This window comes from Callionymus lyra, chromosome 1 (genome assembly GCF_982586985.1).
Source record: "Callionymus lyra chromosome 1, fCalLyr1.hap1.1, whole genome shotgun sequence".
In the NCBI taxonomy this organism is placed as follows: domain Eukaryota; kingdom Metazoa; phylum Chordata; class Actinopteri; order Syngnathiformes; family Callionymidae; genus Callionymus; species Callionymus lyra.
Genome location: NC_141818.1, coordinates 40,162,835 through 40,188,958, shown reverse-complemented (window position 1 = coordinate 40,188,958; position 26,124 = coordinate 40,162,835). Strand labels below are relative to the sequence as shown.

The following is a 26,124-nucleotide window of genomic DNA, read 5'->3' as shown; positions in this document are numbered from 1 at the left end:
TATCAAACAGTCTGTTTTCATAAATAAGGCGCACAGGATTATAAGGTGCCTTTTTTGTTACAGTACGACTAATAGCATTAAGTCTAAAACCAAGTTGTAAGGATGTCCTTACAGGATCTGTTTTGGGGTCCTTATACACACCATAATACATTTTACGTATTACTCCGTTTTAGTCCACGAGGCTCAGTAGCCAGTCAATACTATGGAGTAACCCTACAGAACCTTGCGTTGTGAATTAAAGGGCAACTAATGTGAAAACCTAACTCTCTTCAAATGTTGAAGTCTTCTTCTTAAAGATGCAGTAAGTCTCTCATCATGACCATAATTTGAACTTATTTCTTTATAAAGTTCTCCCCCGTCTGAAATCTCAGCGAACAAAAGGTTACAAGAGCGGAGTCCATTATGATCTGATAAGGTCTTCACTCCTCCTCCAGCCAACTGTAATCATGCCCTGCTTTGTTTATACAACGAGTCCCTTGTAGGTGAGGACATCTGGGATTGATGACACGCGGTGACAAACCTCGAGGCTTGACCGATCACGGCAGAGTGGGCGTGGTAAGTGTAAACAAGAATTAATCTCCAGAAAAACAAACAAAAATGTTTTCAGTATGCGGGGCTTTGGATCCTTTTCTAATGTAAATATTTAAATGAAAAGACAGTTTTGTACAAACAGTCACATACTGATGAGTACAATAGAGTCCAACATCTATTTAAGACACACTTAAATTAACACTTTAGTTGCTTGTTGGTTAGAGCGACAAGAATTGTTGAATACACCGATTATCAGGCGCACAAAGTGGATATGACCGTTATATTTGTTCACATTTCCTGCATCTATATATATCTATAAACAGTATATATATATATAAATATACGCACACACAAAAAACTATACATGGTCGAGAAAAAGGCAGGAAGATGGACTTGAAAGGGCTTTAAAAAGAGTCAGTTTCAGAGGGGGGGTGCGTGGGGTGGGGTGTCTGCAGCGGTCCCAGCAGTCTCTACAGGGACCGGAGGGCGAGTCTCAGCCTTGTCATACTCGCTCTTCTCCTGCTTTACTCCCCGCACCAGGCCCCCCCGCCCCCCCAACCCCCCACGTAACCCCTGTTCTGCCCACGGAAAACGTCGATAGCAGGCTGCCGGTGCGGAGGTCTCCAGTGGACACTAGCTCATTCTCCCGGCATCGACAGGCCCGCCAAATCAATATTTAGTTCCCCACTAACAAGCTGCCTCGGGGTCTGAGCCAGAGAGAGAGAGAGAGAGAGAGAGAGGGAGAGAGAGAGAGAGAGAGAGAGAGAGAGAGAGAGAGAGAGAGAGAGAGAGAGAGGAAAGTGGGACAGTGCTGGATGGCGGAGATAGACAAGAGAACAGGGACTGAGAGCTGTCCAGCTAGAAGGAAAAAACATGGATTCAGTTCTGAGCTGGTTGTGTGTTTATGTGTGCGGTAGTGTGGGAGGGGGCGATGGAAGGTGGAAAGGTCAGCAGAAGATCTGGGGAACAAGAGAACAGTGCCTGGTGTGTGTCGTGGTGCGGAGGCGACGCATGAGTGCCCGCGGCAGCCGCTGACAAGAGCGCCGACAAGACACACATACATACACAGAACCCCGGCGCTCTCCATCATACGACGTATCACAGCCGAAAAAGGACGTTGACAGCACTGGAGCGAGGCTCACAGTCCAGTGGCCGCTCACTAGCACACCGAGGATTCAGTGACTTGTGCTTGTAGCCGCCCGTGTACTACTCCTGTCCTGTTGCTCTCCAGGCTTACTCGACAACTTCTCGTGTATAATATTATTGATCCCGCTCTCCTCTGGAACGGCCTCACTGTCGGTGAGAATATTTACATGCTCGTAAAGATACGTTCTGGACAAAACAAGGTTTTTTAGATTAAATAATTCTGTGAGATTCATGACTGAACTAAAATTTTCTTACACATGTTTTTGACCTCAAAACCCACAATCTGTTTAATTCAATTAAATAAAGAAGCTATGGATTTAAATATTATAAGTAAGTAAGTAAGTAATATTTATTTATATAGCGCTTTTTCAGACCAGGGTCACAAAGCGCTTTAACAATCAAAACAATACTCAATAAAGTATATACTTCAAAGATCAAGATCAAAACTGAGAACAACACAGGAGTTCAAGATATTCAAGGAAAAGCCTGAACAAATAGAAACGTCTTAAGATGTTTCTTAAAGGAGTCAGTAGATCCATCAAGCGCAAAGAGAGAGGAAGATTAATAAAAAAGACATATTTATAAAGAAGAAAAATGCCTTCAACTACACCTGCTGTCAAAAGTGAAACGATACACACATTTATCTAAATCTGCCACAATAATACACACAATACATATATTTTGGCCCTTCTGGGTTTGGCTCCATATTGTGTTCTGGCCGTCTGGTCCGAGTTAAGGAAGAAGACAGATGTGGGTGTTTATTCCATAACAGTTGCTGGAGCTTTTTCGAAAAAAATGGTGGCGTATAAAATTTCAGTATCAAATACAGTTTGGACCTTTTTTTTTTTGTTGCTTTTTTTGACATTTACTGCTTAAGGTGTCTTCACAAAACTTTGGTATATTGTGGTGAACTTGGTTCATGTGAAAAGCTTAGAAAGTGGTTTTGGAAAGTAGTTTAAAACTTTTAAAAAAACAAAAAGTTATTTTAGAAAATAAAGTATTTTACCTGCATTGAATCATTCTTCGATTCTTATTTTAAAAACTAAACTGTTATTACGACTATTATTGCGAACACATGCAGCAATGTGAACAAACGGTTCTTTCTTTCTCCACCTTTTTACCGATGAAGAAGTGAATGTATGTGACTTCTTCTGGAGACATTAGGTTTTAAAGTAGAGAGAGAGAGAGAGAGAGAGAGAGAGAGAGAAAGAGAGAGAGAGGTCTCACCTTCTGCTGAAGGATGTGGTTTATCTGCTCCAGCCAATCACGTTCTCCCGTATGGTCCAGACAGGCCTCCGCTCCCTGTGAGCACAAAAGTCAATAAAACAAAATATCCTGTATCATGGATTGGAAACATTTTAACAGGGAATCCGGTGTATATTTGTTGATGTGCATTTTCGTGAAAATAAACAGGAGTCATATCATTTTCTCAACAAAGAAATCAGTTAATAAAAAGGCAGAAAAACTAACAAAGCATGTGTTTTAAGACCATGTTTACGAATCATTTAACAGCTGACAAAAAAAAAGGATGCTTTTAAAATCAATAACATATCATAGCTCCACTCGTATTGATCAATTCAACACTAAAGAGTGATTATTGATACTAAGGGGGTGGACAACTACATTTCCTAAGGCACATTGTATACTGCAAGGGGCCGTCAAGATAGAAGAGAATATTAATAAGATAACAAAAAAATAATTATACAAACGTATCCAATAAGATGAACTAAAGTTTGTATTTCATTTCCCTCAATGCAAAGCATAAAATAAAATATGAATATGAATAATATGAATAATAAAAATGAACACAACATGGCAATATGACATAAAAGCCAGTTTTTAAAATGTCAATTTCAAGAAATGCTCAAATTCAATGAAACAAACAACTTTATCAATCGCTGGTGTAGTTTAACTCTATATATTTATTGTCTTTCACTGATGTTCATTGACGAGGAAGAACTTAATTTAAGAGACGATAAACAGCATTAGTTTGCTGTGATGTTAAAAAAATGACTAAACAGTATCTAATTGACATAAAAGAAAAATAAACAAACCATCTTAACCTTATGCATTTTTACTCTTTACCGGCCTAAAGTCAACAACTAGCTATTTTTCGTCAACTATGCAAATCATTTTTAATTTACTTTAATTGACAATCACGCGGCTCCAACCAGTAAAGACTACGGTCAATGTTTTTTCAAAATAAAAGTACGGATAACAGAATAAAAGCATATGAAACCTCTGCAGAAACATTTCTACATATACTAGTTTTAATTTTTCTGGAACTCCTGTTGTGTTATCAGTTTGATCTTGACCTTTAAAGTATAGACTTTATTGAATATTGTTTTGATTGTCTAAGCGCTTTGTGACCCTGGTCTGGAAAAGCGCTGTACAAATAAAAATGACTTACTTACTTACTCTTGAGAACCAAATGTATATCATCGCACTTTGCTCTTAAAGGTCAACTAATGTGTTGTGAAATAGATGTTGGACTCTATTGTATCATCAGTGTCTGTTTGTAAAAAACTATTTATTCATTTAAATATTTACATTAGAAAATGATCTTAAGCTCCGCCCACTTGTTCAGACGATCACATTTTGTTCACCATAGCCACGCCCACTCTGCTGTGATTGGTCAAACATTGTTCCTGGAAGTAAAATACTGTTGAAACTCTTTCCATATTGAAAAATATTAGCCGTATTAACTCGTGATCGCACAACATCCATAGCATCGCGCCGACTCCCGAGGTCTGGATGTGTTGAGATTCCGATTAAGCGTGAACCGGTTTCCTCCAGGACTTCTCCTGCTTCCTGGAACAAAAGGTGCGATCCTTCGAGATATCAACATGATGGGATTTTTTTTTTTTCCCCCTTTTTTTTTTTTCCGGAGTGTGCCTAATTAGTGACTGGTACTTAAAATAACTCGCTGAAAGCAGGCGGGCGAGGGAGACGCAGCAGGGAGAGAATGCAACATTCAAAGCTACATCAAAGATAAACACAGTGTGAGAAGCAGTCAGAGTGAACATAATTGTCCACCCTTGGTAGAAATATAGCAAAGCTCTGACCCTCAATTTAACATTAGGTGCAAAACAAACTGGCCAGGCAATTACAGCCTTATTACATCTGGATCATTAACTCGACAACAAGTTTCCCGGAGACGGATGGGAGCCGACCGACACTCCCGGGTTCTTTGATGCTCACCAGCCATTCCACAGCCGCGGAGAACAGTTGGCCCAACGATGCATGCGAGAGCAGGTGATGTGTAATAAAACGTTGACCAACAATTGGATTTTCAATCACATCCTCTTGTTTCGAGAAGCACATGAGAAAACATTTTAGGTAGAGCTGTGTATTAGCAAGGATCTGTTGACACGATATGTGATACAGGGGTCAACGATACGATATATAGTGAAACTGCAGAAACAAGGATATATGTGTAGTATTGTCGAGTACTTGACTCTGGTGTTGCAAAATTTACAGACCACATGACTCTTGACGAAGTCGTAACTGCTTTCATTAGTTTTGAAACCAAAATATGTCCAAACATCAACTTTAAAAGACGTTGGAGTCCACTGTATCCTCTCGTCCTCAGTCATTACCAGGATCTTGCTGGATTACAGTGTAACTCCAGCAGCGGAAGGAAGATTAGATGCAACAGAAATGAGAACAAACTGCGTGAATATTTAAATGATATAGGTCAAAAATTTAATTATTTTATTTCACACACACATTATTGAACTTTAAACTGTTAAGAAAACTATGCAAACACATAATATGATTTGCAAGCTAAAAATGAAAAGTGAGGTCAAACATCTTTACATTATCGTGGAAAAGGATTCCGCGATATATCGTCGTATCTATATTTTATGACATCCCTAATGTTAGGTGTAAAGAAAAACATTTTGCTTATTGCACATGAATTTTTCCTCATATATTCAGAAAACTCTATTATGCATAATTTTTTTCTTTTCAGTACTTTCAAATTATTTAACAATTTGAAAACATGTCTCAGAAATTTCCCAGAGATTCCTCCTTCTAGTTACTTAAGAGCCCAAATATGATTTAAAAATAAAGTGTTTAATTAAACAAATCATTTATTTTATCTAACACAATAACCTCGCTCAAGATTACATAGATAATTCTGTATCAAAGATGGGACTGGACTGCCCCAAAATCAAGAAAAAGAAAACGAAAAGAAAAAAAACATGTCACAACTGGCCTTTTTGGTTGTTTTTGGCCATAGTGGGCCACCATATTTTCATATTTTACCCCATTTTAGATGCATTTATGAACACCTTTTGGTCTTCTTTAATACATGAAAAAGTCATGTTAATTCATTATCTAGGATTATTAAAAATATATATTATTGCAATGAATGTTTTATGTTTACCACATTTGAATACAGAATAAATACTATAATAATAGTAATAATGTGACATCAAATGACAACATTTTACAACTAAATGAACTCAAAAGAGCTTGAACAACCAATAAGAGGACTTTAGCATGATGTTAAAGCTTGAAATCGTGGTGACACTGCCAGGTGGGTTTCATAAGGCAAATGACACTGACCAGAGGAGACACTTCCTGTCCAATTTCTCCTTTCAACTTGTGCGATATATGCTGAAAAACCAAGTGGGAAAAATCTCAATTCTTTATTTATTTTTAATTTTTAATTTTTAAATGTTAAGTTAGTCACTTGGATTGAAGGCGAACTAGTTTCTAAGGCCCGGTGAAAACATGGATATAACATTTTATACTACATGTAACATTATCAATAATATTAATAACCCTAAAATACTTAACGATCCTCTTAAAGTATAAACAATATTGAAATATAAAAGTTAGGCAACTTAAAGAAATGTAACAAAAGAAACTACAAGAACTTTCACCTCAAACCAAAAAGTGCTCCTGTCAACTCCTGGGTGGAGACAGATGAGTGATGGAATGGACGTCTTAAGGAATGCTTTTTCTATCAAGCTATCTCCTCCTCAGCCACTTCAGCTGATGCATGACATGCACTCGCAGCCACCTCTTCATTTGAAAGGTTTTTTTAAAGATTAAGTTTCGTCGTATTTTGGCGATTTAAGGTTTTTCATTTTCTGCATCTCCATCCGAGGGTCAACTGGCTCATGTCCATTATAATTGACTGAAAAATAGAGTCCAAATTGGGGCGGAAGACAGCGAGACACAGGTCAACTGAAGCTAGCTATTATTTATCTCTCTTTTCCGATCCACGATATAAATGCTCATCGCAGCAGCCGTCTTGTGTCAAATGACAGAAAACCGCCGAAAGCAAAAGATCAATAGTTTAAACTCTTCTTATTTATTTTGCAGAGGTCAAAATGTGCAGATTTGACCATTTAAAAAAAAAGGGACGTGATTGAGATTTCGGGTGAAACTTGTCGGATGTTAAAACGGCGAGGCGTGGTCACGCCGCCTTACCTGATCGGCGTCCATCATCTCGGCGAGATCGTTCTCCGACATGTTGAGTATGGAGGCGGCGATGGACTTGGCTTTGATCATGGCCGAGCGGCCGCCCTTCGCTGCCGCCGCCGCGTCGGCCTGCCTCAACCTCCTCCTCTTCATCAGCTGCTGTTTGACCTCTTGAACGTCTAAAAGTATTTCACTGGCCAAGGCCTGAAGGAGGTGGAGAAAAAGGGAATAAAAAAAGAGGATGATGAAATGGACACGGAGAGGCAGCAGGGAAAGCTCTGCCTGGGCAGATGAATAAATGAAATTGATCAAGCATGTCCAAGAGAGGCCTGGTACATTATGAAGGAATATCGAGTTTGACACACTAAGATTCTCTTGCTCATTTTTTTTAAAGAACCCTCTTGTTGGAATACGGACCTCAGGGTCGGCTGCCCTGTCGATTTGAAGCAGAGGGAACACGTCTTGATATCAAACGCACCCGAAAGTTTCGCTAAAATCTCTACAGACAAAGAATCGTGCATCAGAGAGCGAGAGGCACGGCGCGGCTGAAAACACAGCCATTCATTTATTTATTTACTTCCTGGATGTCTCACTGTACAACGGGGTAGCATAACATTGTTAATAATTAAGCTAGGAGGCGCTGTTTCAAATGGTGCCCGGGTGAATGGCACCTGAGCCGCGGGAAGACACAGTTGTCAGGCACTAAATGGGAGTTTGCTCTAAATACAGAGAGACAATTAAATGTTAAAACTGCCACTGTACTCGAGAAACTCAATAAAGTAAACTCCCCTTTGCTTCATTTTGAGCTTATTGATCGAGGCAATAATCTTCTGTATCATTCCCTCGTAAGCCTGCTGAAGGGCCGACCTTGGGGTAGATGGTCGGACGTGGGAAGCGAGAGACTCGTAGTACACAAAGTGTATAACGTGTACTGGGTGAACACAATATGAGCAATCAAGTCAAAGAGACACTGTTTACAAAGACTTAAGGACACAAATACAAGATCCTAAAAGACAAAAAACAACAACAATGGTGTTATTTTCATTTCTGAAAAACTGCCTTCACTTTTCACATGTTAAAATAAATACAAAAACTGAATTGACAACAAAAGCTATGACGAGACAGAAAGTAAAAGATGGTGGAGATGAATGAAAAATACAATAAAATAATTTATGATGGCTAAAACTTGATGAGACAAGATTTCATTTTCTTTAAAATCAATCTGATTATGGTTTATCTTCATCGGATTGATTGACACAAAATTCAATAATATATATATATAGGAATGGTTACGCTGCATTTAATGAATTGACACAAATAAAATCACAGAAAAAACATTTGCAAATGAAAATTCACTAAATAATCGAATAAACAAAAGAAAAAAATAGTTTTTTGGTGGAATGGTAAAACTTGTATTATTATTGTTATAAAGTTATGATGTTATGTTAATCCATGCCTTCATAGTCTGCAAAATATCAGTGCAAAACACTGTATTTAAAAAAAAATTTGGTGAAGCAATTGTATTTAAAAAAAAAAAGAAGTTTTTCTTATGCTTGATAATGTCTGTATGGTCTCAAACCAAGAAATAGATCAGCTAGACTGGAAATCTAAATCAAACGTTAGCTTAGCATCATTAGCAACCCTAAAACAATGTCTAATGAACCAAATTATTAACATTATATTATTGATAATGTTATTAAAAACACTGAATAAAAAATAAATTAAAAAACAGCCTAAAAATTAATTCAAGTACTTGTAAAGCTATGTTTAAAAGTTAACAAAAAGAAAAGTCTTTGACATTTGTTAAAGTTTTTATAGTTTAGGCTTCTATAAGAGTATGTTGTATGTAAATACACTTAATCCTTTACATTTTAGATACAGTTTGACGATACAGATTTTAAATTATATAAATCAAACAATGCTTCGGTCTAATGAGTTTGATCAAAGTTTTTTTTAACTGTACTTATAATAACAGATTTCCTTTTTAATTTATGTTTTAAAGGCTCAATTGTGGAAGTGAAACATCCATAATTACACTATAATCTAAGTAATGAAAACCAACAGCTCACTTGACTCGACACGTGGTTTTTACTTCTTTGGACTCCAGGGCTTTTTCATCCGTCTATGCAACAGAAGTGTGATCAGTGTTGTCCAATTAAATATTAAATTGGCAGGAAAATAGATCCACAGGTGCCCTACGACTTCTGTGTAGGTGTGAAAAGAAAAAAGAAGCAACGGGCGCTTAGATGAAATCATAACAATTGCCTCTTTCCTGTCGGAGAAAGACGATGGTGAGAAAGCGGATTTGTGTTCGCCCTCAAGATATACATGGCTCATTACCAGACTCCACTCCGTGTCACTAGCGAGAGGTTGGATTTAACTGACCTGCATTTGGAATAAATTTATAGCGAGATTAAGCGAACGTCACAACAGAAGCTCGCAGGGTGGGTGTTTGAACGTACACGTGTGTCGATGCTCGCGTCCATGTGTGCTCATTAGGAGCTCTTATCCTGACCCGGGCCTCAATCACTAGAGCCAAAGGGCCAATTTGAAGTGCGTGAGGATTAGGGTTCAGAGGAAGGGATCAAATGAGCAGCTAAATGACAACTTCTATACGATAAAAAGCCTGATAAACCTCTCTGCACGCGAGGGAACGCAGGCGGGTTGGACTCGCACAGGAAGAGAGGGAAAGCGATACAATTAGACAAAGAAAACATTTATTATATTAATATCATTGATGTATACGAACTGTAAAACAATGTAGATTAGTGATGTTCGATGACAGATGTAAGATGCTGTAGAATAAATTGTATCTATACATTTTTATATATAATATATATCAATAATTGGATTTTAATCTAACAATAGTGTGGGCCGCATGAAGCCAGATTCGACCCCAGAGCCTTGATTCTTTTTCTTAGATGGATGAAAAACACTAGTCTTTAGTATCCTTGCGTCTTCATAGTGTAGAACAATGTAGCAGAAAGAATCTTCCAAGTTGAATGTCAGACTTATTTTTGTGGCAAAGACCGAAAAGCTTCCGTAGTACCGAGCATCAAGACATGCTTCGTCTTTCGCTGCCAAGTTTCGGTACTTCCTTTTCGACCCATGTAGGTAAAGATCGTAGCTGTGGTTCTGGTAAACATTGAAGTTAAGGCGTTTGCAAATCAGCAACAATATCTAGATTAAAGAAAACTACAAAATTAAACTTTTTTACTGCAATTAAAATGAGTTAGTAGTAAGTAAGTCTCCTTAAATAGCATTTTAGTGCTCGTTTGCACTGGATTATATATACCTATATATATATATTTAATTTTATTTACAATTAGAAGCAGCTTAAGCGGTAATGTGAAAAAGCCGAAACATTAAATATAATATGTACGTCTAATTTGATTTATTTTCGTTGGATTTGAACAATAGCATCGAACAAAGTAAAATAATACTAACTTTTTTTGGAAGTTAAATTAATCACCTTAAAGCTCCTTCGTACAATATAAAAGTCGTCCATTAATTTGATTATAAGATTGAATTATTATTTGTATCTATATAAATGCATAATTTACACTAACATCACCATGAAATTGTACTACAGAGAGTATACATGTTGTGTGTACATTAGTTTTCTTCACAACTCATAATCATTGTGAGGCAAACAAATTGGAAAAAAACAAGACACTTAAATGGCTGCTAGGACAACATTGTGTTGTGTTGTACAACCTCTAGTGAGTCCTTGTGTGTGTTGTGAAGTCGTGACTTTGCACGAGGCCACTGTTCAGCAGTTCAGCGGCACTTCTTACAGCCCGGGGCATGTACAGGGCCAGAAGGGTTCGCTTCAACACAAGGAAGAAACGACACATAAACAGCAACACACAGACACACACATGCACGAACAAAGAACAAAAAAAAAAAAGCTCATAACGACACACAGACTCATTCATTCACACACACATGTGCAGCCCTCCGGTTCTGATCAATACATGACAAGAGTAAATCTCCTCTGGACGTCAGGAAGTCCAATCAAAGGGCTTGGTGTTCTTATAGGGGATCACAGGAGCCAGGGGCGGACAAACGCTGATGTGAATCTTCAACAACAACACAATAGCCAGGCATCCAAAGGTTATGGGAAAAGACTTAGAGAGCGATACATATTTATAAACGTATGTACGAATGGAAAACAGCAGGCGTGAGGATGTAGGATGTTAATATTTGTGGCCAAACACACAACGTACATAAAGACATGAATGCAAAGGTAAAAGTGTGCGTTTAATTCTTCACTATTCAAATACATGTTAGGACCTCCTTGCTCTTTTTATAAACCCTTCACAAGCGCTTCACACACTCTTCCATACAAGAGTTGCTCTTTAATAATATTTCACCCGTTGAATATATTACAGCTTCTCTGATCGCGCTGCCTCCCCACCCTCACATGTTTTCCTTCTTTTAAATACCAGGCTGAAGATTCTATTCATTGATATTGGGTTAAAATGTATATTTTTTAAAACCGTTTCTATGACCTTCAACAATGGAAGTTTTTAAGTCTGTGATTAATTCTTTAAGACAAGCCTTTTGAGAAGTTACTAATAATCTCCATACAATATAGACATCGTCCACTAATTCCATTAAATGACAAAACCCTTGCAGAACGCATATAACTAATCGTGCGTCTTATGTTTCTTTTTCATTATTTGTTTCTAAATAAATGCCTCTTTTAAATTTACAAAATTGTACTGCAAAGTGTATATATGATGGGTTTCCATTAGTATTTTTATAACTCGTAATCATTGTGAGACACACAAGTTAAAAAGAAAACAGATCACTTTTTTAAATACCGGACCAAAGATTCATTTATTTTCATAGTGGTTAAGTTCAGGGTTTAAAGTAGTGAGGGTGTTATGAGACAAGTAAAGCATGTTTGAACAGCCACCTGTGCATTAGTTACCAAATTATGTTACAAAAACTACAGACCGTCTCGTAACCTTGTCCTTTGAGACGCCAACAATTCATTTAAATATACAAAAATTAATGCAGAAAAACAAACGGTAAAAATGGTAAAAGGTGAACCGCCGTAGTACGAGGGGGACCAGCGTATACTCAAATGTCTCCCCCCCCCCCACCCCGTCTGTGGCCACTATCTGTGCCGGGGTACTTGACGGACAGCTGCCAGCTCTGCCGAGGTTGATGGACGGCCTTTATCACCCTCTTCCAGATACAAACATACACACATCAAGGTGATGGATTAGGCTTAACAAAAACAAATGGGCTCGTTCCCACTGAGCTGGCAGTCTCCGCCAGCGACGCTCTTTATCGCTTCCCAGTAATTGGGCAAAAAAGAATGTGCATACGTAATGACACGTGCCATTATAAAGCCATCCATCTGATTTGACTGTGACAAGCTGGAGAAACACTGACTGGTATAATAACTTCCCAAAAGTGCTCAAGGACGTCGAGATTCTATCTGTTTACGGAAGTTTGACGTTTCCGGGAATCTTGCCGTCGACTCCGCCTCCTGACAACGACCCGCTGACCATGTCGCCTGTCCTTCCCTGTCTGATAGTGCCGTTTCTTTGTTCCTTGTAAACCATCTTTAGGTTAATTATGTTTTCAATCGGAACCTTCCTTTTATGCATCACCACTGAATAACCTGCTATTTTTATATCCGTTTTTAAAGCACATGTAGTTTCGTATTTGACACTCGAAGACGGAAATTTGACGAAGGAGGATTCATTTTAAGAACCCGTGGCTGAACGTACCCACAGAGCAGAGAATAATGACATCAACCAGCGATGAAAGATACAGGAGGAGAGTACCTTAATGAAAGACTGGAGCTGTTGCAGTTGAGCGTGGGATTCGCTGAGCTTTTTTTGAAGCTTTTCCAAAGCTTGGGAGCTCTGCCGGGTCAACCCCTCCATTTGCTCAGTGGCCGTCCTTTCCATCCTAGCCAAAGATTGCTCACCGGCTCCCACACGAGCCTGTAGGGCATTTATGCGCTTCTCCTGTAAAGGAAAAAATAATGGGCAGAAGTGGTCAGCTGAGAGGTGCGATGTACTTTTTTTCGCTTCGGAGAAAAAATAGGGGGAAAATGTCACATTATTTCTCAGAATCATTCCTGTTACTTACAGAGATCATGAGTCTGATATAAGGGCAGGTATTCACCATAAATTAAGTGTAATGACAATTCAACCTAAGAATTTGATCTGGAGCCAAATTTGAATATAAATATGGATTATTATTTCCCAAATCATCTGAGCTATTGATTATTGTTGGTATTCGTTAGTGATGGTCTGATGAAGCTTCATGAAGCAGTGTCATTATTTTCAGAGTCCACTAGATGGCGTTCTCTGCGCTATTTTCCTTTGTTTTGAACAACTGTTCTAATGAAACATCATTCATAAACTGATGGCGCCACCTACTGACCTCTAAACAACATGAAACTGTTTCATGAAACTTCATCAAACCATCACGACTATTTGTCAGGTTAGGAAACTGACTTAGAGCTGAACCTCAAAGAACAGACACCAGGGTTATTTTAAAGTCACAATGATTTGTCATTACATGTCTGAATTCTTTGTGAGGCACAGTACTGTCGCAGTTATATCCTTATCCCAGTTTCACGAGCCGTTAATGATCTTACTCCAAAAGGTTCTCAACAAAAAAAAACAAGATTGAATGATTAATTATCCTTAAGGTCATAGGTGGCATTTAGTCGTTCACTTAACTACTGTATAATAACGTTATATCTGGTGAAGTTAATTTGATAAACATACTTTCGATCAGAACTTTCCTTCACTCAAAGTAACATCAGCTATTAATTCAAATTTAAAATATATTCATCAACTCAAGCTTCATACAATACATGTTTGTACTTAGTTTTAGTTATTATTATTATTTTTTACACTTTATCTATCCATTTTCTACCATCGACCCCCATAATTGGGGTCTCGGGGACAGCAGCCTGTCCCAGCTACTTTGGGTGAGAGGTGGGGGACACCCTAAACTGGTCCCCTGCCTGTTACAGACAACACAGAGACACACACTCGGTTCCAACCACCGTGTATTTTTACCCTGTGGGAGGAAACCAGAGTACCAAGAGTTCCATGCAAGCAACTGTGAGAAAACATACAACTTAGTGTTCGTCCCTTAATGTGGACTTTTAAACCGAGTTTAATGAAATGGTGGTTCATGTAAGTCATGGAAAGTCTTGGGATGCTCGAATGGTCGATTGTGGCTAAGAATTAAATTTTTATCCAACTTATAACGTCACACTCAAGTTGTTAAAATTTACGATAAAACTCTTCCAGGAAAATCGCAGTAAATACAATAATATCAGTATCATTATTGTTATTTCTTTGCACTGTGTGCTTAATCTAATATGTATTTATGACTCATTTTTTTTCTTTTTCTACTGTGAACTTGCTGCTGTGACACCTCAAATGTTACCTTATAACGCAGGATATTGCAAACAGCTGGTTTCTCACCTTCTTCTGCAGCTCCTCAGTTAGCGTTGAGCAAGACGTCTCATGCTGGAGCTTCTCCGTCGTTGCCAAGTGAAGTTTTCTCTTGAGAGACTCATTGAGCGTCTTTTTGTTGGAAATCTCCTCTGACAAGGTCTTTACCTGTGAAAAAGGTTAAAAGCATATGAAAGACACGCCAACATCGCAGTGGAAAGTAGACTTGAGTTAAATTCTGAAGACTCTGTTTCCTCCTGTTGGGGGGGGTTTATATATTTGTCTTTGGTTAATACTTTTCTTGCCACTTTCCTCTGCACAGAAGACTAATATTTTGTTTTTGAATGTTTTATGGATTTTTGTGTGGATACACTGTGAATTTCGGAGAATTTTTGTCAAATTTTATTTGTTGGATTTTCAAATTTGTCATCTTGACTATATTCAGTACTGTATACAACAGACGTTTTAAGAAAATATCGAAGTCCCTTGCTAAACCTGCATCATAAAACTATTCTTCAAATAATAAACTGCAGAATAATCCTCTCAAGGGCCACAAATGGCTGTCAAACTGCAAATTGGAGACCCCTGGTGAAGACGTTATGTTGTCAAACAATCACGCTAATGTTAGCTCCGAAAATGACCATCATAGCCTCCAAATTAACCAAAGCTCTAGCCTTCCTGGCTTGAATTAGCGAGTGAAACAGCTGCTTCTTCAAGAAAGGGAATCAGGAAAAGAAGTAAACGCGACTCCCAGGACCTGTTTTGTCCATGACAAGATATTTTATGATACTGTAGTAACAGGTTTTTGTAGTATTTTCGAATACTTGACTCTGGTGTTGCAGAATTTACAGACCACATGACACTTTGTAACTTCTTTCATTTGTTTTCAAACCAAAATATGTCCAAACATCAGATTTAATAGCCCCTTTATTGACTGTATCCTCTTGTCCTCAGTCGTCCTCAGGATTTCATTCTTCCTTTAGCTTTGGAGGACGTAATGACTGCAGCCATGAAATTTAATGACAACACAAACATGTACAAACTCTGTGAATAGGAACGTTAATTGTTTATAAAAATAAAGTTTTTTTTAAATATTAAAAACACTTCATTGAAGTATAAAGTAAAAAATCATTTGAAAAGAAAAACTAAATCTGCACTATGAATCATTGAGTATCAATAACATGAAATAAATTGCCATGTTTCGACCCCCTACTCTTTACCTTCCTCTCCAGGTCCTCCACTTGACCGCGGTAGCTTCTCTCCGTCTCGTGCAGAACCTTCAACCTCGTCCTCAGATCCTCCACCAACTGCCTCTTCATATTTACATCACGCTCCATGTGATTGCTCCTGCATATGTTCGGTACATGTAAAGGTGTTATTTTCTCACTCGGGGAAAAAAAAAATCTGTCTGTTACAAATGCATAATTAGAGCGAGAGTCTCACACACACACACACACACACACAGATATACGCAGATATATGGAAGGCTCAGTGTCCCCTCGCAGCGTATCAGGCATGACAGCTCATTATGACAACTAAATACACTGGTATGATGTTTGGCTTACTGGGGCGGATGAGATGGGGATAGATTTATGCAGCTGGCACTTATTAGAAAGTGCTCGGGCGCGCCGGGCCGGGGGAGTCCTCTTTGACAAACGGCATTCTGAATCAGCAGTGACACAGCTTGAAAGATTGTAATCAAGTCTTTAAATGTTGATTACATTTTGAGTCGCGCGCGTGAAATATCCACAGCAGGAAACGCTCGTCAGAGAAGAACTGTTTGAAGGAGCTTTATTTCTAGGGTCCACTGTTGCCACTTCCGTCGCCGGCGACACAGCTTCAGAGCGTTCATGTCGGATTGTTTTATTTTGTTTTCAGATGTTCCCATGGTTGTCGGCTCCGTCGGGAGTTAGAACAAATAGAATAAAGATCATAAGGATGCGGCTAATTAAAAGCGTTTTTATTCATTTTCACCAGAGCGTGGATCCCTTTCCACCATTCAGCTATTTTTTCAAGGGGGGGGTAAACGCATCCAAAGATGGAGAAGATGCTTTTGTGTAAGTAAATGTCCCATGTTCCCCGGGTGGACGGGCGCCCTCAGGGCTAGGCTGGCTAAATAAATGTGAGCTTGTCCTATCGGAGTGACATTAAATGAAATGAAAACGGAGTCTTTGCCCGGGGACCGAGGGGGCCACGCACCCCAGTGGATCGGGCCATTAATGAGAAAAAGCCATATTGAACCTTTCGAACAACTATCTGCTGTTGACTTAAAGAGCGCCGGCTCGCCGACCGTAATAGCAATTAGTTGGACAACATATATTTTGGATGTTCGCTCTTCTTTTTCTTTTTTTTTTTGACAGCCCAAAAAGAATAAAGGATAAAAAAGAATGGTGGATTTTGTAGTGGGCCTGTGATCTCTATTTATGAGCGCGATGGTAGGAGAGAGACAAACTAAAAGCCAAATGACTCACAAGTTTTTCTCCCTTTTTCGATTCTTGCACGATTGTTCATCAAACATGCGTGTATTGTAATGATAGCACGCTGGTGCGAGAGCAACCAGTGAGCGCGAACATCAATCTCTGTGTATGTTGTTAAGAATGGAGTGCAGGTGGACGTTTCATGTGGCTGATAGACAACAGGGCTAAAGATGAAAGAAGAAGCTTCATAAATAAGGCAGGGCCACGGTGCCGGATATTGACTGAGGACATGCCGGTGCACTTTGAAATTCATTTTTTTCCCCCCCTTCTCTTCTTTAAGGCGAAGCAGCCTTGGTCCCTGTGTGTGTGCTGAGATGTATATTTCAGAGACGTCTAGACATGTCTTTCATTCTGAGAAGGGGGTCCATCTTTTTCGGGCGACTGGATTGGCGCTTTAAGAGCGAGGCGGGAGGACGCGTGTGAGCGGCCGGCGACTGTCGTCGAGGATCTGCCGGGAGATGTTCGCTCTGTCGGCCTGTGATCCTCTGCACTCTTGGTCACACACACAAACATGACCCACTGTGCTTGTACACATGCTCGGCGTGCATTATTGAGGACGGCAGGAAGAGGACACAAAGATGAGAAGGAAGGAAGTTTCTCTTTCTACAGCTGAACGCCATCATTACTAACAGGAAACTCTAAAATACTCTTTAAAAAACTTGGAATTGTGCGGCTACACTGTGAACTATGTCTGTCAAATTGTATTGATTTATTTATTAACATTTAACATGCAAATGCTCACTTGATTTATCTTGTTTTTCTTCTCTTAAGAAAGACGAAATATAGATCCTCTGTTAGAATCGAGCTGATATTAAGCAAGTAACAACAATATGTGTTGGTTACAACAGTTTTCCTGTAATTTAATTCAAAGAAACACAATATTTGTTCAGGCTTTTCCTTGATTTTCTGGAACTCCTGTTGTGTTATCAGTATTATCTTGACCTTTAAAGTATATACTTTATTGAATATTGTTTTGATTGTTTAAGCGCTTTGTGACCCTGGTCTGGAAAAGCGCTATATAAATAAAAATTACTTACTTACTTACAATACATTGATGTTCCTAAAGTTTACCAATATATCGTATTGTTGTCCCTGTATCGTGATATGTATTGTATCCCAAGATTCTTGCCAATACACATCCCTAATAAATATACAATAGTGTATATATATATACATTTCTCATTTTTTTTAAAATCTTGGAATCGTGTTGCAAGTCCAGATATCTACTGTAGAGGTGAACATTTATCATGTTAAGAGCAATTTCTGACCGTTTTAATCATAAAAAAACAACTCATTAACAGAGTTAACTGTTTATAGATCATACATTTAGTTTGGCTTTTAGAGAAAACCATTTAAAATCAACAAAAGAAAAACATGATTGTTGTCTCTATTCAATTAACAATGAAAAATATATGAAACTTAAATCTGCTTTATTCTTCTAAGAGTTATATCTGTCAGCACATGCATTGATAATTAAAGAGATTGTACTTGTAAATGATAAAATAACTGATTATATAAATCAGGATTTATAAAATAGGTAGCTCTGCATTTCAGGATTTCAACAGCAGGGTTGTGGCTTTTGTAATAGGTACACAAAACACCACATGATTGGACCAATCGATCGACATTTCCTCCTTCTTGGTTCGCCTCATTGAGATACATGTTTTGTTTCAAAATCCAATCTTGGCCAACACGTATGAAGGTGAGTGGGAGAAGTTTTAGATGCATCTTGAACTGAAATTGTCTCACTAAAGTGTTTCCATCTCAAGTGACACTTGTCGCATCAAACTATTCCTTTAAGGGACTGTTTTAAAAGTAGAAATCAACATTTGTCTCAAAATTTAAAGTGACTCATTTCTATCCTGTAAAGTCGATTTAAGAAACCACACCTGCAACACTGATTTATGAGCACCCAACTTAAAAAAGGAAATCTTATATCAATTGTATGCTTGTGTGATAAATTAAACATTTTAACTGTATCTAGAGATTTGCAGTGACGCAGAAGGAGGGGAATTTGATGAGACAGAAAAGATGTTTCAATGAGAAAAAAAAGGTAAAAAATGGTTAGGCCTTGGTGATGACTATATTTCTCATATATAAATCCCAGGGGGAAGTAAAGAAAGTTATTTTTTAGTCAAGAAGTTTCTCACCAAAGGTCCGTTACAAAATCAAGATCATTATTTTTTCTTTAAAAAAACACAAAGAAATCTTTTTTTATTCTCCTTTACTCAGCTTTTTTAAGGTAAAATGATTGTTAATTAAGGGGTTTAAAGAGTTGAAAAGGTAAGTGTTTCATATTGGACATCTCTTAAGAGAACTTACGAGTAAGAGTAACTTAACTTAAGAGTAAAGACACTATATTATTTGAGCTAGAAACGAAGGCTTTTTTTAATCTTCTAAAAAAAAAAAAAAAGGCAAGATTTCCACTGTTTAGTCAGAACCAGTGTTCTGCCTAGATTTGGATTTGACTTCAGATGCCGCAGCAGTAGGAGTTCCAAGTTAGTCATTAGGACTCGCAGCCCACGGGCCAGCGCTACAGTGTTTGGGTTTCGGTGTCACGAGCCGAAACGGTCCCTCCTGTAGCACACAATCAATACGACGCTTTGATCAGCGAGCACATCAGCTACCCACGTCGGCAGCACCACACATCATGACAGACAGGACGCCCACGTCTACTTCCAAAATAATTCCTCCGCTACCTGTTTATTTGCCTTCTCTCTGAGACGTGCATAATATGTGGAAGCGAGTGACTGCAGCAGCCGCCGAGCTACCACACGGTGGAATCAAACACTGCGGATGAAACGGCCCGGAACGCGCTCGGGATGCGAGACTCCGAGACTCAAAGGGAAAAGAACGGAGGGAGGGACGACATGAAAGGAAGGAACGAAACAAGAATCAATCACCAAAAAGAAAAGTAATAAATGACGGAAGAAAGCCGTCCGACTGACTTGTCCTGAAGCTGCCGGAGCTGGTCGTCCTTCTCCTGCAGTTGGGCTCGCAGGCCTTTGTTCGCCGGCACCAGCCGGGTGACCTCGGCGCTGGCGCTCTGGTGAGGAGGAAGCACATGGGCCGGGTGTCGGTTAATGTGTTGCAGCATGTGCGACGTGGTGGGGGGATGTTTCCACAACGTGGCCCGATGACAGGTCAGACGCAGCACGCCGCCTCATTATAGTTGCAGCGGGAGGGTGGAAGGTGCTAAAGGGGGTTAAGAGGGAAAGTGTATTTTTCAAAGTGGATGTGACGAGGAGGTAATTAAACTAGAAGAGTGATACAGTCACACGGAGGACTAATCGGTAATTATACTGATACAGATCATTTCAACGATGGTTATGGAGGAGAATACAGTGGTAGTAGATTCATGACAGTGCATACCTCTGCCAAGGAGCTTAATTCAACATGATTAAAAATATATACACAAAAAAAAAAAATCATCCTGACCAGGAGTCAATATGGACGTGGTTTCTGGGACTAGGTGTATTGGAAAGAATCTTATGATACGATATCGCGATAAAGGGGAAAACTATACAGTACACAGTGAAAAAGAAGGAACAGAGGATATATTTAGGTAGGTAGGTAGGTAAAACTTTATTGATCCCTCAGGAGGTCTCCTTCGGGAAATTGTTTTTTACCAATAGCCAGCAATTCTTCATAAACAATAAAAAATAATACATAAAAAATAAAATAGAAGAAGAACATAAAGAGGAAGAACAAGATGACACAATCTAAGTCTAAAGATAAAGACAAATATTTGTTCAGGCTTTTCCTTGAATTTCTCGAACTCCTGTGTTGTTCTCAGTTTTATCTTGATCTTTAAAGTATATACTTTTTTGAGTATTGTTTTGATTGTTAAAGCGCTTTGTGACCCTGGTCTCGAAAAGCGCTATATAAATAAATATTACTTACTTACTTACTTACAAAGAACTTAGGTCAAGAAAAAAACAACAAAGGATACAAAGACTAACATAGAACAGATCATCCAGATACTCTCACTTCACTCCTGCCCCCAAACTCAGAATTGTACAATTTAATAGCCCGAGGGATGAATGTGTCCCTGAGTCTATTTGTTTTGCAAATTGTATTATTTTATTTTATTATTTTATTTTATTTGTAGTATTGTTGTGTACTTTACTCAACTGGTGTATTAACAGACCACACGACTTGTCGCAAGTTGTGGGACGCAACGACTGCCGCCATCTAGTGACTGGAAGTTTAATTGCGACACAAAAACTAACAAATATGAATTAACATTTGCATGCTAATAGTAAAAAAAAAATTAAGATTTAGATATTTAAGTGCATCAAATTTTTCTCATTTTTTCAAAACGTCGGGTGATGAAACCTCGCCCATTTAGTTGAGGCCACAGCGGGTAATTGGCGCCCATTTATTAGTCAAGTTCAAGATGACGGAAAAAAAAGGTAGTTTTGAAAAAAAAAAAATGCCCAGCCTGTGTCGAAAGTGCCAAGTTTCTTTTAACCAGGCTTCAAATACATCAGATGGTTAAAATTGAGGCAGCATCGGGTTATACCATTTTCAAGGATGCTGAAACAGGTTTTATGAGTACATTTTTATGAAAGTTTCTTTACTTCAAGAGTATGCTGGGGGTGTAGAAGGTAAAGTGTTTTTGCTAGATCTGTGCGCAGAAGAAGCAGCAGTCGTTGGAAGACAGATCAGTGAAAGACAAAACCTTCAAACTCCTGAATCCAGATGGAACTACTATAGAAAACAATCGAGAATGAAATATTGTCGCCTTATCCTGTGATCAGCATCTCCTTTAAAAGTTTAACCTCCTTGGCAGAAGTAATGACTGCGTTGAGTTTGGATTTACAACAGATAAGTCACAAAAGTAAGGTTTTCTTTATGTTATCTCTTCAATTAAAAATGTGTTTGACAACATGTTTTTTTTTATGTATTAATAGATTATATTCTTCTCAATATTTAGCATCTTTAATCGTAATTTGCTCATCCTTTGACAGTTCAAAGGCGATAAAAGCAAAGTATACAATGTGAACCATTGTAAAAAAGTAGAAAAATGCAATACTTTTATTATAAGATTGTAGTAAAACAGTCATTAAAATGTATCCCTGGGTAAATATCAGAGAAAGAAGTACATTTGCTCCACATAAACAGGCTTCATCATTGTATTTTTTACAAATGAAGCTGACGGTTTGCCGTCGATGAAGACAGATGTTGAACAGAGACACGCGGCCGGTCGCACCAACCCCCGACACCGACGGATATTCATACTTGCATGTTCACTTTGGTTAAAAGAGCTCAACGTCTCAGGTGGCAAATGTACCAAGTGTGAGCTTTTGATAACCGCACACACCCCCAGCAGCGGATCCCTGGCATCCTTCGCTTTCGCCGTCACCTGACATGACTTTCTCGGCTCAGTGGAGTGACAGCGGCAATCTGCTCGGTGACACTGACGACTGGCAGCGGAGGAGGTGAGAAGCCGTGGTACCACTCACAGCTAATTCCTTATGATGTAGGGCTCGTTTCTTCTGCTATTACCAATTTCTCATCACTTTGACAGCGACTTGGTAATAAGATCAAATGATAAAAAATGCTAATACATGTCGAAATCACCTGTAATTTCACGTGATAAGTGCAAATTGAGAAGCTTAAAAAAAAAGACATGATTTGAATTTTAAATGCAGACTTTCCGCCACAGATGTACATCTTTAATTATTACATGTTAAAAACTCTGCATTCGCTCTACAAGATTACAAAACATACCGTTTGAAAAGGTGGATTAACTTTATTCAAGTATGTTTTGAGGCAATAATAATAATAATAATAATAATACATTTTATTTATATTGCACTTTTCGTCATACATAACCTCAGTTAAAACTGGTAAAGTAAAAAGGTTAAAAGTTTTCAGCCTCTTAGTAGCCCTTAGTTCTACTGGAAGGGTTTTCCACATTCCAGATTGTATTGTTTATACAATGTTTAACATAATAAGTAAAGAAAAATAAGATGAGTGGCAAAATGGAGAAGATGTAGTAGGCGATAAAAAGAAAAGAAAAAACACTTAAACATGACGAAAATTTGTGACAGTTTTAGTTTTCTAGGCGCTGATATAAACAAATTGATATAGTTTTTAACGTCTTTATCCTATTATAAAATAATCAATAATGACATTTATGTTTTGAAAATATTTGAAATAAATTCTTGCCTTTGAAGCGATTCTATGCGATATTAAGTTGAGCGACGCCAGTGGACTAAAGTGGTAGTGTTTACCCCCACGGGACCACATTTCCCATGAGCACTCACTCAACGTCGCAAAAGTTGCCATGTCCCGATTTGCAGCAGTTGGACACATTTTTTGGTTTCCAGACTTCCATTGTCTGAATGAAAGATGGAAACCGATGAGGTAATGAATCAGATTGTGGATTATAAACATGATACGCGTTATAATGGCTTCGTAAATAACATAACTTGAACTTTGTTTTTGTACCGTAACAAGAACTTAATGCAACATAATCCCTAATAAAAGTCTCACAATGAATGGCATCATTGGCTTGAAAGATTGATCTCTTCAAAACTTGCTGAAAAAGGACAATTCTGTGGTTGTTTCATTAACCCTGGAGTTCTCTTCAAACTTGCACCACTAACCTTGAGTCGAGCTTGAAGTTGTTTGACCTCGGCCTCCAGGGCCTGGGAGAGCGAGTTAGCCAGGGCAGGCGTGCTTCTGCTCTGGCCGCCGCCGCTCGCGTTCGCTGGTGCAGTTTGCAGGGAGAAAGCGCTTTGCCTCCACTGCCCCAGCTCCAACTCCAGGACCTTTTTCTGCTGCTCCACACCAGCCAGGTCAGAGGCCAGCTTCTGTAGATTGACAGGCAGAACGAGTAGATCAACCGGGTGAGATTCCACAATCTTAACTGTAAATAGCTTTAGGATGGATGCGCTATACTCAATGTAATAATGCTTACATTCATCTCCAGATCAACAGATTTTTCATGGACTATTTTTTGGAAATCAAACTGTCATCATTACATTAATCATAACCTCCTCAAAGTTTAGAACTTTTTTTTAGCATTTGAAGTAGCTTTGATCGCAATGAGGTCAGGAGGGCAGAGCGTCCCATGACATGTTTGGCCAACTTTCACAGTTTTTGCTCACAAAAACCAAAGCTACCACTTGAACTACTTTTACTCCACAGAGAGTTAACCCTCAACTTATTTAGGGTTCCAGATGGTCTCAAAATTTCGGGAAAATTGAATGTAAATATGTTTTTTTACTCCAATACACATATATCTGCTCCTTGGCAGATATAAGATTGTTTTTAGAAAGTACGTAAATTTCCCTGAAAAATAAGGGATTTTAACGTCAAGTATTTATCCATTCAGCTATTAAAAAATAAAGGCTAGTTTTCTCGGAAGGCTGCATTTTTAAGATAGACTTGATTGATTCCCCGAATATACTTTAACCTTGTATTTTTGGACGGAATGGAGGCCATAACCGGTGATGAACCTGATCCATTATAAATTTGAATGTTTGCAGGTAGAGAATTTAAATCCTAAAGCCGCTCGGAGGAGCTTATGATTAATTTAACTTTCAAAGTGTAATTGAAGGAGATCCCTTTAAGGAAATAAAAGTGAACGAGTGTGGTCACCATTTAGCTTCTTATGTTTAAAAATAAAAAAAAGTTGCCTCAACGATGTCGTACAGACGTCAAAACCAGGAATGCCTGATGATCAGGAAAAGACACCGAACACTCGGGATAAGTCTAAAACTTGAACACACATGCAGACACATCGTGAAACCGCAGAGTCCCGCGGGGATGCTCTCTACTCTGCATACACGGAGGTTATTGATATCTTGTTGCTGGCTGACACCTTTTAATAGAATCACTCTTGTTCTAGGTTTCCTGTGTAATGTTGAAGACACACATGCGGGATCTCTCCCAGAGGAGGGATGCAGTGATGGAGAGAGGAGGAAAAGTGTAGTGGAAAAGGGGGGCGGTGGCAGTAATGACGGTTGGCATTGATGACACTTCCAGGAAAACAGGATTTGATTTTAGTCCATTTTCAGTCATAGTGAGAGATGACACTCGTTTACTGTTGAAGACACGACACAATTAGAGTGGGTTTCCTTTCACGCCACTATGGACAGCGATGGTTTAAGGAGTGGCTCTTTTTGATTTAATAAATTCAAATTCATTTGGTCTTTGGCATATAGCAATCGACGCCTTTCATTTCACGATGAAAAGGTGGAACCTGCGACCTTTTGATTTAGAAACTCAGAGCCCGGGGGCTCGATCAGGCCCATCAAGTGATACGAGTGTATGCTATGCTTTTATTAAGTCGTGCAAAATGAGCTCTGTGGTGGATGTATGCACTGTATCAGTGGTATTTATGTTTTTATTGTTTTTAAGAAATCAGTCTTATGCTGTGTCTCAAATCGCATACTACTCTTAGTATGCTAGAAGTTAGTATGCATCAGTTTAGTGTACATACTAACTAGTACGCAAATTCTCCACAGATAGTATGTCTCAAATCAAACTCTGCTGCTACACACTAACAGGAAATGACGCGACAGCTTCTTCTTCTACTACTATTTAACGATGGTTTCAACCAGCTGTTTGAACGCTATTGCCGACACCTGCTGGCAGCACGTTTTGCAAGTTTGGAAAAATAAATAAAGAAAAAATATGAGAATCGAAATAATCGCGAGATATTTAAGCTGGTATCAGCAGCGAAGACGTGTTTATCCTCCTACTGCTGCTAAAAATACACCTGTAAGTATATGTATATATATGCATTTATATATGACGTAACTTCCGTTTAAAACGTCACTAAGATGGCGGCTGTTTAGTGTGTTTAGTGTCCATCGAACCATGCTCAGTTTTGTGGGTGGGTTAGTACGCCAATTTAGTGTGCATGGCGCACTAAATTTCGCATACTAAGAATTGAGACGCACTAACGCACTAAAAATACTAACATTTAGTACGCTAGTATGCGATTTGAGACACAGCATTAGTCTTCAGGCAGCCAAACCCATATGCAGCAGCAGCAAACTAGTTGGAGTACAATGTGTTTGAGTACTATTTAAAATCTTTAATATCAGTAAATATATATAAATAGAAGA

The 26,124-nt window shown here is 38.6% G+C and overlaps 1 protein-coding gene across 1 annotated transcript in view; it reads right to left on the bottom strand.

The window, feature by feature from the left end:
- cntln (centlein, centrosomal protein) overlaps positions 1-26,124 on the bottom strand; it is a 93,829-nt gene that overhangs the window by 10,909 nt on the left and 56,796 nt on the right. The window contains exons 20-26 of the mRNA XM_087807385.1: positions 23,653-23,859; positions 19,984-20,081; positions 15,779-15,905; positions 14,589-14,726; positions 12,921-13,106; positions 7,123-7,317; positions 2,905-2,979 (exon numbers count right to left, since the gene is read on the bottom strand). Of these exons, the coding sequence (XP_087663511.1) occupies positions 2,905-2,979; positions 7,123-7,317; positions 12,921-13,106; positions 14,589-14,726; positions 15,779-15,905; positions 19,984-20,081; positions 23,653-23,859 (1,026 nt within the window). The remainder of the gene's footprint in view (positions 1-2,904; positions 2,980-7,122; positions 7,318-12,920; positions 13,107-14,588; positions 14,727-15,778; positions 15,906-19,983; positions 20,082-23,652; positions 23,860-26,124) is intronic.